Raw genomic sequence first — 15,423 nt, forward strand, 5'->3', positions numbered from 1 at the left:
CCCGCTTGCATACAGAGCATCAGACATTCTGAACTTTCCACGCATATATTTTTTTAACCCTTCATTAACCGTCGACGGGATGTTGTGCTCGTCGACGGATTTACGTCATCGATGACGTCGACTATGTCGACTAGTCGGGACAGCTCTAGTGTCAATAACTTGCATAAATCACAAAATAACATAAAATGTACACACACGTGTCCATTTGAGCAGTAGCACTAGCCAATTAGCTCACAAGCATCTAACAATGTAACTGCATTTCACCATATATGTGAACAAATTCAAATACACATCATCAATAACTATCTAATGCTCATGAATATAAACAAAGGAGGAATATAACTCACAAGCGATGCATGTATTAGACACAAACAGTGTGATGGGGCTATGAGAACTGCCACTGAATACTGGATGCGGACGTTAGCTGGTCTGAATAGACCCTACCCACGTGACGTCACAACTCCGCCCTCCTGACTGGTGCCGCCCAATTGTCCGTCAACACATCGTGTTTACCTGTTACGGCTACGTACATTTCTCCTATTTACGGCGTGTTTTTCTGCTCGTTAACATTAATAATCAAAATGGTGAAGCCGTGTGTGGCGGTCGGTTGCAATAACAGAGAAGATAGACGGAGAGACTTGAAGTTCTACCGGATTCCGAGAGACCCGGAGAGGAGAGAGCGAGATGGGCTGCTGCAATTCGACGAGAAAACTGGGCTCCAAACGATTACCACAGATTATGTAGTAGTCATTTTATATCTGGTAAAATGCATTTAATATATATTTAGAGGGTTTTGGGCTGACAACCACAATTAAGATCATTGCTAGGCTAATCGCCAACAACATACACGTATGTATGTAGTGAGAGTGCTATCGCTAAACCATATAAACATTAAAAGCCCTAGCTCCATTGACAAATGACATGAAATACATTAGACTTGATAGTGGATGTTAGCAAGAACAATAGATTTTGGATTGAAAATTTCGTAACTCACCTTTCCAAGCACTAGATAGATTCCTGCCGAATTTTCGTGGACGAGGACCTGTTTCACCCAACCAGCAACGAAGTATTTATAAGCCTCCAAGCTCTTAAAGTTTTTCAAACTTTCGTGAGAATAGGCTGATTTTGTGTGGACAAGATAGTTGTAAATATCAGGGTAGCTAGCAGAGACAGCGGGTCGAAAAACATCGATTTAGGCATCAAATATGAATCTGGCGAATGGATAAACTGAAGCTTTTCCACGTAACGCCTTTTATGCAATGCATCAAGTGAGTTTACGGCATCCGAAAGCACCGGGTCTTCCATGAAATGCATTATAAATTGCTCGATCAATTGAGACCATTGATAATACAGACACAAAATGACGGACAAGGGGGCGGAACAATACAGCGATCACGTGATTTTGAGACGTCGGTGGGTAGGGTCTATAGCACTGTCTATTAGTGTGAGTTCGCGTCGACATATAATCACGTCAGAAAAGCGCGCCGAAACCCAAATAATCAGCTGCACTGAATCGCCAGCAGGGGGCGACATTACGCTACATATGCAAGTCACACCCAAGCGCCAGCAGAGGGCGGAAAAACTCCATAAAACACAATTAACAAGTTGGCCTTTCACTGTACTGACATTTAAATCTGTCTGAGCGGGCCTAGTGCGTTAATTGCGTCAAATATTTTAACGTGATTAATTTAAAAAATTAACGCCCGTTAACGCGATAATTTTGACAGCCCTAATTTTTAGATGAGAAAACTGTATTGTGCACTATGTGGGCATGGCAGTTTCCTTGCAGCAGATTGGTTTCACTAACCCGCAGAAAAAAAAACAAAGTTGTGAATATCGTAATCAACATTTGTGTTGTCAGTAGGCCTGTCGCGATAACAAATTTTAGTGTGCGATAATTTATTTAATAAATTATTGCGGTATGCGATATTATTGCACCCCCCCCAATTAAAAAAAAAATACAATAACACTGAGAATACAGTATATATTAATAGATCATGTACACCAGCCATGTCCAAAGTCTGGCCCGGGGGCCAAATGCGGCCCGTGGTCAAATTTCATCCGGCCCACAGCCTGTGTCATACAATCAATAACGTTTGGCCCACACACAGACTTAAGTAATTGGTCAACAGTACTGCTACCAGCATATGAAATAGTTTACACACTAAATGCTGCTCCTCATTTATCCACTAAAAGGCAGCAGTACTCTAAACAACATTACCCCGTGTGACCCTTCCAATTTTCTAAAATGACGACAATCAACCAAAAAAAAAAAAGTTGACTGCGACGTCCACGCTTCAAGGATAGGTGGAAATTGGACTATTTCTTCACTAAAATACGCAACTGTGTCTGCCTCATTTGCAAAGAGACAGTCGCCGTTTTTAAAGATATACAAGATTGATATTACCAAACAAGACACGCTGACATGTACGACAAGATTACAGGGAAGATACGTAGCGAGAAATTGAAGCAACTTCAAGCTAGTTTAATTTCACAGCAGCAGTATTTCGCAAGAGCCCGAGTCGAAAGAGAACGCCACAAAGGCTAGTTGCGAGATTGTTCAAATTATTAATTTAAAAAAATAATAAAGCTAATGTGACACACAGAAGGGCTTGCTAAAATTTGCTTAAATACATTGTTCTACGTAGAGGACGTCAGCCAAGGTCGGCCCCCCACATTTTTACCAAACCAAATCTGGCCCCCTTTGCAAAAAGTTTGGACACCCATGATGTACACCCATTTAAACGCAATAAATGTTTACTCTTAAAATCAAAAATACTTTTTAGGAAATCACAACTAAAAACAATAGACCATGCCTCTTTTAAGTAAAAGACCACAATATTAATACTGCACAGAAACACAGAAGAAACAAAATGTGTTTTTTAAGAAAAATGAAATTCCACTTAATAATTTAAGCATCTATGCAAATGAAAACGTTTCCCCTCATAGCTTCTGCAATGGCGTTCCATGTGTAATGCAGTGGTACTTCTACATACGAAGTTCATTTGTTCCAGGAGCTTGTTTGTAAGTCACATGGTTGTATGTCGACCAGGATTTTCCCATAAGAATACATTATAATTCCAATAATTCCTTCCACAGCCCAAAAACCTACACTACACCCTTAATAAATACTGCTGTTACTATTGCAAATAGCAATTACAAAAAGCAAAACAAATAAAATATGAATACAAATCAGAACAATAATATAATAATAGCAATAATAACAATAATACAGTACAGTACCTGTAATAATGTAACAAATCGGCCTATAATGTGGCAGACTTTTTTTTGTTGTTCCTGAACGCAGCGCGGGACTGACGGTGACTGACGGTGAGCAGGACAGCGCTATTTTACTTTCTGATTCGATCCTGGCGTCAACAGCAGTGGACACTCGGCGAGTTGATGGAATAAATGATTTGAAACCTGACGAAGCTAGCGATTTCTTAGGCGATGTTACCACAATAAGAACTGTCACCTTAACTTATATAAGACTGGCGAACGGAGGGGGACCGCCGGCCGAGATCGGCATTCTACGACCCAGTTCATGGATGCACACACCATGCTTATATTTTGCTATCATTCACACCTTCATTTCAATGGTAAGCGTCACCTTTTCTTTTTTTTCTCCACCGGCACCAAACTTAAACTGCACTAAACTAAAAACAGAACTAAAATGCATTTTGCGTAGTTGGTAACAAGCACGTCAGCTGCACGCGCACACGCAGGTGCACGCGAGGCAATAAATCGCAGCGGAAAAATTATCGCCTTCATTTTTATTTACCGTGCGATAAATGGAATTATTGCATATTGTGATAGGCTTAGTTGTCGGCACTGAATCCGGTCACGTGATCCATTGACAAGCCAAATTTCTTAAGGGAATGTTCCAGGAGAGCTACAATTCCAGCAGCGGACTCGTCTGCATTCTCTATGAAGTCCAGCATTTTGTTGGTGAGCTCAGACTCTGGACTGAAGTACTGGACAGCAAGGGGAAACATCTTCCTGCTCAATTTATTCGAGGCATCGGTCTGTATGGAGAATGGGATGGGTGACGTTAAGATCTTGAGCACATCACCCACTGCCTTTGGACCAAGGACTTGTTTCAACAGTGCCTCTTGCTTTGTTCTCCCCAAAGTCATTTTCTCCACCATTTTGGCATCACATAAAAATCTGAGCCTGTGTCTACAGTCAGCACTATTGTAGCTCTGGCTGGCAACGTTTTACTGTGTGGTATACCTGTGTCACCTCAGCTGCAGTAATTTATAGGGTAGTAGTGGGATTATGTCAAATTCACTATCAATCAATCGATAGTATTGGCAGTAGGACTATTTATTCAGTGTTTATTTGCTCTTAATCTATTAGGAATAATTCCAAATGAGGAGCATTAGTAAGCGTAACAATATAAGATGTTCTTTATGGGTACATACAGTGGGGAAAACAAGTATTTGATACACTGCCAATGGGAAAACCCATTGGCAGTGTATTAAATACTTGTTCTCCCCACTGTAAATTCATTCCATATTGATTGATAATAAATGCATGTTTCAAAAAAAAAAAAAAAAAAAAAATCAACATTCCTGAAAATAATCAACCATAGTAGCAACTGAAATAGCCTAGCTATGTTCCTATCAATGCAAGATGTACGAAGGTAAATATAAATATAGCCTATATGTTATCCATATACAATAGCATAATAACATACCAAATCAAGCTTGGGATGTTTCAGGTACAAAGAATTCTGACGAAGATTTTATATTCCGTTTGTGTAGGTCCCCTGTAGCATGCTGTTTTACACCTCCGTGAGACACTATAAAGACTTTCCTGCCTGTCTTGCAGTTCGCTTTATAATCACCATCAGTGACTCTATCGAGCCACGGGTTACCCTCTTCTCACTCCAGTCTATTTTTTGGAGACGTTTCCCCTTTTGAGGATGAGGTGGGGTGTCCTGAGCTTCTCCTGTTGACGAAGACATCTTAGTTTTGAAAACGCGCGGGGCGGTGCACTGAGCAGATCTAGTGAGGTAACTAGGCAACGAACCCGGAAGTGGAGCGCAGTGCAGGGCAGACAGCAGCGGTCAGGCAGATAACTATCTTGCTGTCTTTAAAGGGATCCTCTATTTTTAAGACAAGTAATTCTTATAAGATACATGTTAGTATGAGTTATAATTGATGTTAAAACCCCTCTTAATGTTGTTGTTTTAATAAAGTCTGTAAATTTATTTTAAGTGATAGGTCGCCATTCTTGTTACGTCGCAGTGCGTGACGTCACTGGCCCCGTTGACGAAATTCCAGCGTGTCATTCGTTAGCTTTCCCAACATGTAGTCAGTTCTACCCTTCCTATTTGAACCAGATCTGAAAAGTGAAGCGCAGGACAGCACTGTCGGTCGTTCACAAGACGAGCTTCAGGGAAAAATGTGTGCAGCAAATACCTGATAAGACAAAAGTTGGGCAAAACTGGTGATGCGAGAGAGTCCTGTTGGGAAGTCCGGTTGGGAGCGAGAGTGTATGCTGTCCGGTTTTATTAGCAGATATTCAAGGTAAGCATATTGGGTTTTCAAACTTATCCCAATATAATTATGTAGATTGTTAGCATCCAGAGCTGTCGTGTGCTTTACATACAGTACAGGCCATAGAGCACACCTTGTGTAATCCATGGCTTGTACATTGTAACGCGTGGTAGCTAGGATACGTGTATAAAAGTACCAAAAAGGGGAGAAGCTTCCACTTATGCACATTTATTCACAAAAAATAATATTTCCACCTTGATCACTCTTCACTCGGGAGCTCAGCAGTACGCAAACACGCGATCCCGGATGAACTCCAACATTGTTGTAAGGTCCACGTCAGAGTCACTGTCGTCACTGTAGCGTGCCATAGTGCTTTAATTATTTAGTATGATTTGGGGAAAACTCCCACGAAGAATAGTCAACAAAAAAGATAGCAATAGTAATCCAAATCCGCGTTTTTTACTCACTCGAAGATCCAGGAATTAGACCAATCCCATGGCAATGTAGCTACGGTGAGGCCGTCGATTCCACAAAATAGACTGATCCGAAAAGCCGCTGTGGGACCGACAAATCAAAAAAATGGACAGATCCGAAACAAATATTGCAGACGCGGTGGGACCGTCGGATCCAGAGAATAGACGGATCCCTTACTTGACTGAGGATCCAGGAAAAATGTTCGGGCGCCAGTTGTAACGCGTGGTGGGTAGGATACTGCATACAGGGACCAAAAAGGGGGAGAAGCTTCCACTTATGCATTTATTCACTAAAAATAATAATTCCACCTTGACCACTCAATTAAGTCCCCTTGTTTCCATTTGACTGGAAATTGCATCCAAAAGCAGCACATCGTGGCATTTTACTTTACGAGTTTAGGCAGCAATAAGCAATTGTTGAACACGAAAGATACCAATGACGTCATCACTGCGAGCCCGCAAACCATGGCGCCAACTAATGGTCAAAATATGGACTAAATATTATAAAATATTGCCCTTGATTTAACATTTTATGTGTTTCTAACAACATATTTTAGTACAAGAGAACAATTGTGGTTTATTTGAGCCAACATGTATTTAAGTTAGAGTATCACTTTAATATCTCCTGCCCTTTTTGTTCATTATTGTTGGCTCAGTGGTCACTCGTGAGCGCAGGTGTGGCAAGCCTACCTATACTTGTTACACTTGTGCGCAACAGTGCAACTTGTGCAATCTTTTTTCAAGCATTGTCCGTTGCTTGCAATGGAACCTGCGCGAAAAAGGCGATCCTCCCCTGTTTGGGAACATTTTGATTTGATTGCTTCCAATAAGGTGAGGGAGAAAAACTTTATTAATCCCCAAACAACCTAGCTGATGCAACCCTGTAGGTCCATAATAAGCTATCTGAACCAAACATCAACAGAATGAACAATCCATTAGTGTACTGGGAGACACATATAAATAACTACCCAAATTTATATAAACCGCCACTCGCATTACTCTGCACCCCAGCTTCATCTGTGCCCTGTGAAAGAATATTTTCTAAAGCTGGTGGAATATTGTCCAAAAAAAGAAACTGCTTGAAGCCAGCTGCTATTATTTCTAAATAAAAAATGAATAACAAATTATCCTTAGCACTTGTTTTTTTTTTTTTTGCTCACATACTAAATTACTAACACAAGCACATTCATATCTTTGTGTTAAGATAGAATCCCGTTTAGAATACTTGCTCAGAAAGCGCTCAGTAGGCGCAGGAGGCACTGCTTTTTTTCCGGAAAAAAGTGCCAAGTGTGAACACGGCCTAATACTAAATAAACAATGCAACATGAGCTGATGTTTTGAGCATGCTTGCAGTAGGCAATGCTACGAGGCTAACAAGGTGATCTCCTGCTGCTTGTTATGGGAACCGAGTTTACATTTACAACACAAAATCAAGTTCACACGCACAAACACAAACAAATTTCTTTCAAGATTTAAAGTTTAAAAGAGTGGGCACTTAATTGACGATATATGTCAGTAATTATAACATACCTAATCTCTGTCTCTAATCTAGGTATGGCCAAATGAAGCCTCGTGAAGCAATGAAGCTTTGCAGCCAATTGGTTTGCACATGTAGCAAAGCTTCATGGCGCTTCGTTTACTCTATGGCGCCATCAAGTGGTCGAGAAGCCCAAGAGTTTAACAGTGTTAAGAATTCAATGGCTATTTGCTTAAAACCCTTTCTTGCCAAATGTATCACATTTGATACACTTAGAATTTCATGATTTTGAGACTAATTCAGAATTTTGAAATATCTTTCCTCAAAAAAAAAAAAAAAAAAAAAAAGGGATGCAAGTCAACTCATGCATCTGCAGGTTCCATGAGGAAAAAAAAAAAAGGATTTAGCAAGGGTTATAGATATTAGAGCGCTTATTACTAGAGGTGCACGATAATTATCGGTCCGATAATAGGAACTATGACGTCATCCCAATAAATCCGATAACATTATATATTATCGGCTCTATTAATATTTTTGGCACGGTGTCGGATTGTGATGTGTGCGTTTGTTTCCACTCCTGATTTTCCAGTATGCAAAGTTTTGTCACGGTCTTTGTTTTGTTCATTATAATAATGTTCATGTCATCATGAATGAGTCTGGTTCGGTCAAAGGCAAATCTATGCTGAATCAACCACTAGTATTTTTTACCTACAGGTGTTCAAAAACTCAGGTGAATATACATTGAAAAATTATATATATATTTTATCGGTCATCGTATCGGTGTCGGCCTTGAGGAGCAGGAAGTTATCGATATCGGTTTCAAAAAATGGATATCGTACACCCCTACTTATTACACGTTTTTTTTTTTTTCTTCTTTTTTACAAATTTGAAAAAAAAAAAAGGTTTCATTAAGACCTTATTTTTCAAATTTTGTGATTCTCTGACAATTGCTTCATATTGCAGGCATTGCAGGGTTAAACGTCACCATACATAACGGTTAGTAACGTTGGTCAACCAAATAGGCTAACGTAGTCCATCGTTAGCATTTTAATTTAAAAAATTAAAATGCAATTAAAATGTGGTTGAGCGTGAGACACACGCAGTTGCCCGTTTTCTCACGCACACACGCCACACATCCAATTTCCCACGGGGCAAAATTTTGGTCACCCAACAAAATCTCACTCCAAGGTTTTTCTAAAAGTTGGCAGCTCTGCATCTGTAAAATACTCGCTGCACCGTTCCAATAAATGTACCCTTTCCCTCAAATCAAACCCCAACATTCATCAAATTGTCAAGACCAATACCTAATGGCTTGTCCTACAAGTAAACCATAAGTCGACTTCAACTACTTCTAGAAGTGAGTGTGCTTAACACTAATCCTCCTTGTCTCTTTGCATGTACATGTCATGCGGTAACGCACGCAGGGCAGTTTGTCCGTCAAAACCCTGAAAACCCTCAGACGGAAGACATGGCGCAGGCAGGGAGGCTTGACGGGAAGATTAACGACATCCTGACATGGATATTTCATTTTGAAGGATGCAGGGGCAACAACCATTGTTGTTTCTGTGCACGCGGTGGTCTGAAGCGCTAGCGATAGCGGTCCAAGTCCAGCTGCCTGTTACTTGGCGGTAGGCCAATCATGATGTCATCGCTAATTGTCCCTTGTCGTGACTCGGGCCTTTCAGTGACATGCTAAATGCGGTGTCACGTTAGCCCGTCAATAGAGAACAGCGACACTGTGACCAAAGGAAGACGTCACTGATGGGTAGCATTGAAAATCCCGCCTTAGCGCTCACGCAACGCGCGGAACAATGTGACACCGTGTCTATGATGGACACATAACCCTTTTCAGGGACAGTGGTCATCTATTCAAAAGTTAGCCTGAGCTTAACTCCTTCACTGCTAGCTTAGGTCAAAGAGTACACTGCTGGCTAAAAGTTTTGGCACCCCTGCAATTCTGTCAGATAACACTCAATTTCTCCCAGAAAAATACAAGTGCTTTAGTAGTTATATCTTCATTTATTTTTGTTTGCAATGAAAAAACACAAAAGAGAATGAAAAAAAACATAAAACATTATCATTTTACACTAAACTCCAAAACTGAGTCGGACAAAAGTATTGGCATCCTCAGCCTAATACTTGGTAGCACAACCTTTAGACAAAATAATTGTGAACAACCGCTTCCGTTATCCATCAATACATTTCTTCCAATGCTCTGCTGGAATTTTAGACCATTCTTCTTTGGCCAACTGCTCCAGGTCTCTGAGATTTGAAGGGGGCCTTCTCCAAACTGCCATTTTTAAATCTCTCCACAGGTGTTCTATGGGATTCAGGTCTGGACTCATTGCTGGCCACTTTAGAAGTCTCCAGTGCTTTCTCACAAATCATTTTCTAGTGCTTTTTGAAGCGTGTTTTGAGTCATTGTCCTGCTGGAAGACCCATGGAGACCCAGCTTTCTCACACTGGGTCCTTTATTATGCTGCAAAATTTGTTGGTCGTCTTCAGACTTCATAGTCCAGTGCCGGAGGCAGCAAAGCAACCCCAAAACATCAGGGAACCTCCGCCATGTTTGACTGTGGAGACTGTGTTCTTTTCTTTGAAGGCCTTGTTTTTTTCCCCTGAAAACTCTATGTTGAGGCCTTTTCCCAAAAAGCTATACTTTTGTCTCATCTGACCAGAGAACATTCTTCCAAAACGTTTTTGGCTTTCTCAGGTAAGTTTTGGCAGACTCCAGCCTGGCTTTTTTTTATGTCCCTGGGTTATAAGTAGGGTCTTCCTGGGTATCCTACCATAGAGTCCCTTTTCAATCAGGCGCCAACAGTTAGTACAAGTTGACACTGTTGCACCCTTGGACTGCGGGACATCTTGAACTTGTTTGGATGTTAGTCGAGGTTCTTTATCCACCATCCGCACAATCTTTTGTTGAAATCTCTCGTCAATTTTTCTTTTCTGTCCACATCTAGGGAGGTTAGCTACAGTGCCATGGGCTTTAGTTATTGATGACACTGCTCAAGGTAGACACAAGAACAGTGAGGTCTTTGGAGATGGACTTGTAGCCTTGAGATTGCCCATGCTTCTTCACAATTTTGCTTCTGAAGTCCTCGACAGTTCTTTGGTCTTCTTTGTTTTCTCCATGCTCAATGTGGTACACACAAGGACACAGGTTGAGTCAACTTTAATCCATTTTAACTGTCTGCAAGCATGATTTAGTTATTGCCACCACCAGTTATGTGCCACAGGTAAGTAATACGTGCTGTTAATTACAGAGAAGCAGTACATGATTTTTCAAAGGGTGGTAATACTTTTGTCCGGCCCATTTTTTGAGTTTTGTGGAAAATGATAATGATTTAATTTTTTTCCCCATTCCCTTTAGTGATTTTTCATTGCAAGTAAAATAAATGAAGATATTACTACCAAAGCATTTGTAATTGCAATCATTTTCTGGGAGAAATTGAGCATTATCTGACAGAATTGCAGGGGTGCCAATACATTTACATTTGGCCAGCAGTGTATATACTTTTTTTTTTTTTTTAATTATACTTTGGGGAAACAGGTGAAAAAACCTGTCTTGTATGTATCTCTTTCCAATGCTAAGCCTGAATAAATACTTTGAACACACGCAAAAAAAATGTTTGGGGGGGGCTACTTTGCGTTTTTTCCATTATTGCCATAAACCCTGAAAAACGAGGGATTACTGTAATTGATTTCCCCCCCCACCCCAAAATGGATCCCTCATTCTGTCATTATATTGAAAAATTCTGATTAAATGTTTTTTATTGCCCATTGCAAAATATACACTGTCAAAACTAACACGACAATTGGATGTCAAATGGGGGCCGCAACATATTGACCACAATTGGGAGCGGGTTTGAGAACCCCGTCCTATATGATTGCAAAAAACAAAAAAACAAAATCATTACTAAGGGAGATAATAATAACTTATTGAAAATTATGAATGAGCGAACAAAATCTCAACATAACTTGGTTGTCAGTCCTTATGACTCGAGTCCAATTGTCTGTTGAATACAAAAAGAGACAAAAAGTCTAGAAACACAAATTTTCTGTTGAAAGTAGACTCATTAGGACTCAAACTGTTAGCAATATTGGGAATTGCGCTTTAACAGCGTTCTTGTAATATTTTAAAGTGCATGTGACACGAAAAAGCACGTTTATTTCATAATAAACGCAGTATTTTATGCTCCTGAATCATATGGACCGCTTGGATGTGTGTGGAAGTGATCGCTATATTTATTTAGTTCTTTTGAATCCCGCGCCATGAAAACGAGTGACTTCCGGCTTCGGTCTTGCATTGAGGAGGAGGGCGCTGTGACGTGCACGGGAGAAGGAGTCCTCTTCACTATACAGCAGTACTGTTGTGTATGAGGACTAAGGATTCAGCTGATTTTGCGGATTAATACGTTTATTTTTTGCATCACGGCAGCCAAACGGCTGCAGAAAAATCTTGCTGTATGAGGGAGAGGCGTGTGCGCCTTTTTGGAGTTTCAAAATGTTCCCATTCACCGTGGATATTGGCCAAAACAAGCCATCCTAATGTGGGACCATAGGACTTACGAGGAAGTGAGTAAACATCTTTTTTTGTATTATGTCAAATATGAATACAGCGATTACAAAGTAAACACTACAAACTTTCTTGAAATAAATGACTACTTACGTTTGATCATTGATAGGCATGTATAAAGCTCTCCTCATGTACATTAGCTGCACAACAACTGCAGCCGCCCTCCTCCGGGGAACGAGCTGTAAATTTCTCTCCGCAGGGCAGTTTGCCGATCAGCGAAGACAATCGACAAACCAGTCGTCATGTCAAATAATCCGGGCTAGTTATGTGTGATTTTCCGCTTCGAAAACTTTGAAAAAATCACTCGGTTCGGGCTGGCATGTCGGCTAGCTGTCACGCCTCTTGGTTTGTTTAGATTCTCCGAAGCCGGGGAAGGGAAATGACATATGTCCGATTTAGGTGTCATAAAATATCGTTCGGGAGGTGCGACAGTAAAGGTGAAGTCGACAGTTTTGACCATTATGGAGTAATTTTGCCATGTCGTCCTGAATAAGTGCATTTTTATTATTTCATATTCCATTTAGCACAAGACTGTTATTTGTCATGACCATGCCATTTATTTAGCAATTGGGGAAAATACTTGGATAAAAAGAATATCTTGTAAAAATATTGAAGTAAAGAGACAGAAACAATGACATTTTGCAGCTCTCTTTGTCGCGTTTTCCTCGTTGTGAATAGTTCCCCCTCGACGGGCTGACTGGTCCTTCTCACTGGCCATTTATTTAGCTATTGGGGAAAAATACTTGGATAAAAAGAATATCCTGTAAAAATATTAGAGTAGAGACGGAAACAATTACATTTTGCGACTCTTCGTCGCGTTTATCTCGTTCTGAATAATTCCCCCTCAATGGGCTGAATAGTAAAACCGATGAGCCCAGTCTCCCACTGACGTCATCCACCTGTTGGGGACGCTAGAGCCATATAATGGTAGGCGTGGCTAACCGGCAGATTAAAAGACTAATTTCTCGACATCTGCGCTTTGCTAAATTGTTGAATACAGTCGAATCGTCTCATAATATGATTCTAATTCACATAATAATGCTATTTAAGACTTTTTTTCTCCTGTCGTATGCTCTTTAAAAGACATTTTTAAGACCTTAAAAATATAATTTAAGAGCAAAACATGTCGCAACATATATTAGTCCCAAACTCGTATTTAGAGCACAGCCATGAAAAAAACACAAATATGGCGGAAAACACTCAAGTGACTTGAAGTTCCGCTCGGAGACCCCCAATTTAGCCAACTTTCAAAATTGTCTGATTTGCATGTGTGATAAATCATTGGAAAGCTTAAGATCTCAATTTTCTGGGGGAATAAAACTTTTGAACAGGAGGGCATTTTTAAAAAAAAAATTTTTTTTTAAGTTTTTTAAACAGCAAAACTATCTGGAGGTGAGAGCACGTGAGAACAGAATTACAGACGCCATGACTGTAACGAGATATTATCGCGTACTGCCCTTGTTTCGATGTAAAAACTCCATGTCGCATGTATCACTGAGTGTCAAGACACGGCTGTGAATGGCCACTGCTGGATATTTTGGGGATTTTATGGGTGAAACATGGCAATATAACAAGAGTCGTGATGCAGAAATCGCAGACATCAAGGAGTGGTCGAGGTTTTCTTTTTCATATATTTACCCTTTTAAATGTTTTTTTTTTTTTTCTTTGTTTGGATCGATGATTTATCATCTAACATATCGGAGAAAATGCGACAGTAACAAAAAAATAAATACAATTAAGCGATAGTTATGAGGTAGATATCCGTGACTTTTTTACAGGCGCCATTTTTTTCATTTTGAGATAATTAGTTTAAAAGTTTAAAAATTGTGAGTGAATAACTTCTTAAAGTCGTTTTTTTTTTTTTTTTTTTTAATCGAAATATGAGACACAAATTAATGATTCAAAGCTAAAAACGACAGACATTTTGAATAATTAATATAATTAATTACCTTTGTTTTATGGCTGGGTTGAAACAAAAGCGGTTGCGCGACCTCCATAAACAGGGGTTTTCAGGGTAAAACGGACAAATTAAAAATAGTTCGGGGGCTTAATGCACCATGAATCTGCTATGGCATCATATAGACATATTGTTCTATCGAACAGAACAGTTCTTTTAGCTTAAAATACAGCAGTTTCTTTTAAAGAGGAGTGCAAGAGCAGAAACTGCTTTTTCAGTCTTGTCTGTGTTTTCCTCCATATACATCATTAGAAAGTTTACGGCAGACTACAGTGATCTCCCTGGCATTAAACGCATTCTCTGGAAGTTTAATACCTAAAGCAATTTTCCATTAAACTTAAGAAAATTTAAGACCTTGATTATCCGGATTCTGAATTTAAGACATGTTAAGAATCCGCGGGAGCCCAGTTTAAAAACTGATTAATTGAATTAGAATGACTAACGAAATAGAGCAAGTACTGTACTTACTCGATCTCTCTGTGGATCTCGTCCATGTCATGTCCATAGAAGATGATCCTTTTCCAGCCATGTTCAGTCTTGGTCCAACTCCATCCTGGCGACCTCCAGTCCTTGCCCAAGAAAGGCATCCTACCTGTGAAAGGGATGGAAGAGCAAGCAAGTACCAGATTGGACAAGGAGACACTGGAACTCGATGTTAAATGTTAAAGAAAACCTAAAAACAAAACAAAAAAATCATTAAGCAAATTCTACTATGATCACACGCCTGAGCTGGTGACGCTGCATGACGTCATCAAACTACGACTTGATTTGCATTAATGACAAGCAATTACATGACGTTGTTTTGGCTCTTCGACAAACTGAGTCGAGTCGCTGAATGTGAGGTTTTTTTTCACCTTGACGCTTGTCACAAACACATTCGCGTTAATTTACCGTCATGGATGAACGGAGACAGCTTTACGCTGATACATAGCATTTATTTTTTCACGACACTTGGCGACGGGCTGTTAGTTTAGCGTATGTTCTTGTTAATTCGAGACAAAAATATAAAACCCATTAGTATACGCAAAATAAAGGCTTTCACCAACCTTGTCGAGGGATGACAATCCTTTTGGTTGTCGTTTTTCGTCCTTTCTTGTTGTCGTTCGGCGGATGGAAATATTAACGGAAGTAAACACAGCAGCGTCGCGGGGCTCGCGTGTTAGCACCGCCTACGTCTTCTCCTATTGGACGAGACGCGGGTATTTATCTCTGTTGCTACGCAGAACGCCGCTGCGGATTGGCCGGATAGGGTCGTCAATCATATCACCCCTCCACTTCTAATCCTCTCTGTTTTGTTGGGGGCTTTCTCCTCCACGTGACAGAGGAACTTGCACATGTACTAATGGTTTGGTTTGTCCAATGGGGGGAGGGGAATTTAAGTATATTGTTTAATATTAATGACATTAAATGAGTGCTAATTTCATCTGGAGTTC

The 15,423-nt window shown here is 40.1% G+C and overlaps 1 protein-coding gene across 2 annotated transcripts in view; it reads right to left on the bottom strand.

Moving 5' to 3' along the window:
* Positions 1–15,172, bottom strand: part of fbxo25 (F-box protein 25) — a 36,751-nt gene extending 21,579 nt beyond the window's left edge. For both annotated transcript variants that reach the window (XM_057823173.1, XM_057823174.1), the window contains exons 1-2: positions 15,037–15,172; positions 14,459–14,582 (exon numbers count right to left, since the gene is read on the bottom strand). In XM_057823173.1, coding sequence (XP_057679156.1) covers positions 14,459–14,577 — 119 coding nt within the window. In that variant the 5' untranslated portion in view covers positions 14,578–14,582; positions 15,037–15,172. The remainder of the gene's footprint in view (positions 1–14,458; positions 14,583–15,036) is intronic.
* Positions 15,173–15,423: the final 251 nt, after the last annotated feature.

This window comes from Corythoichthys intestinalis, chromosome 19 (genome assembly GCF_030265065.1).
Source record: "Corythoichthys intestinalis isolate RoL2023-P3 chromosome 19, ASM3026506v1, whole genome shotgun sequence".
Classification (NCBI taxonomy): domain Eukaryota; kingdom Metazoa; phylum Chordata; class Actinopteri; order Syngnathiformes; family Syngnathidae; genus Corythoichthys; species Corythoichthys intestinalis.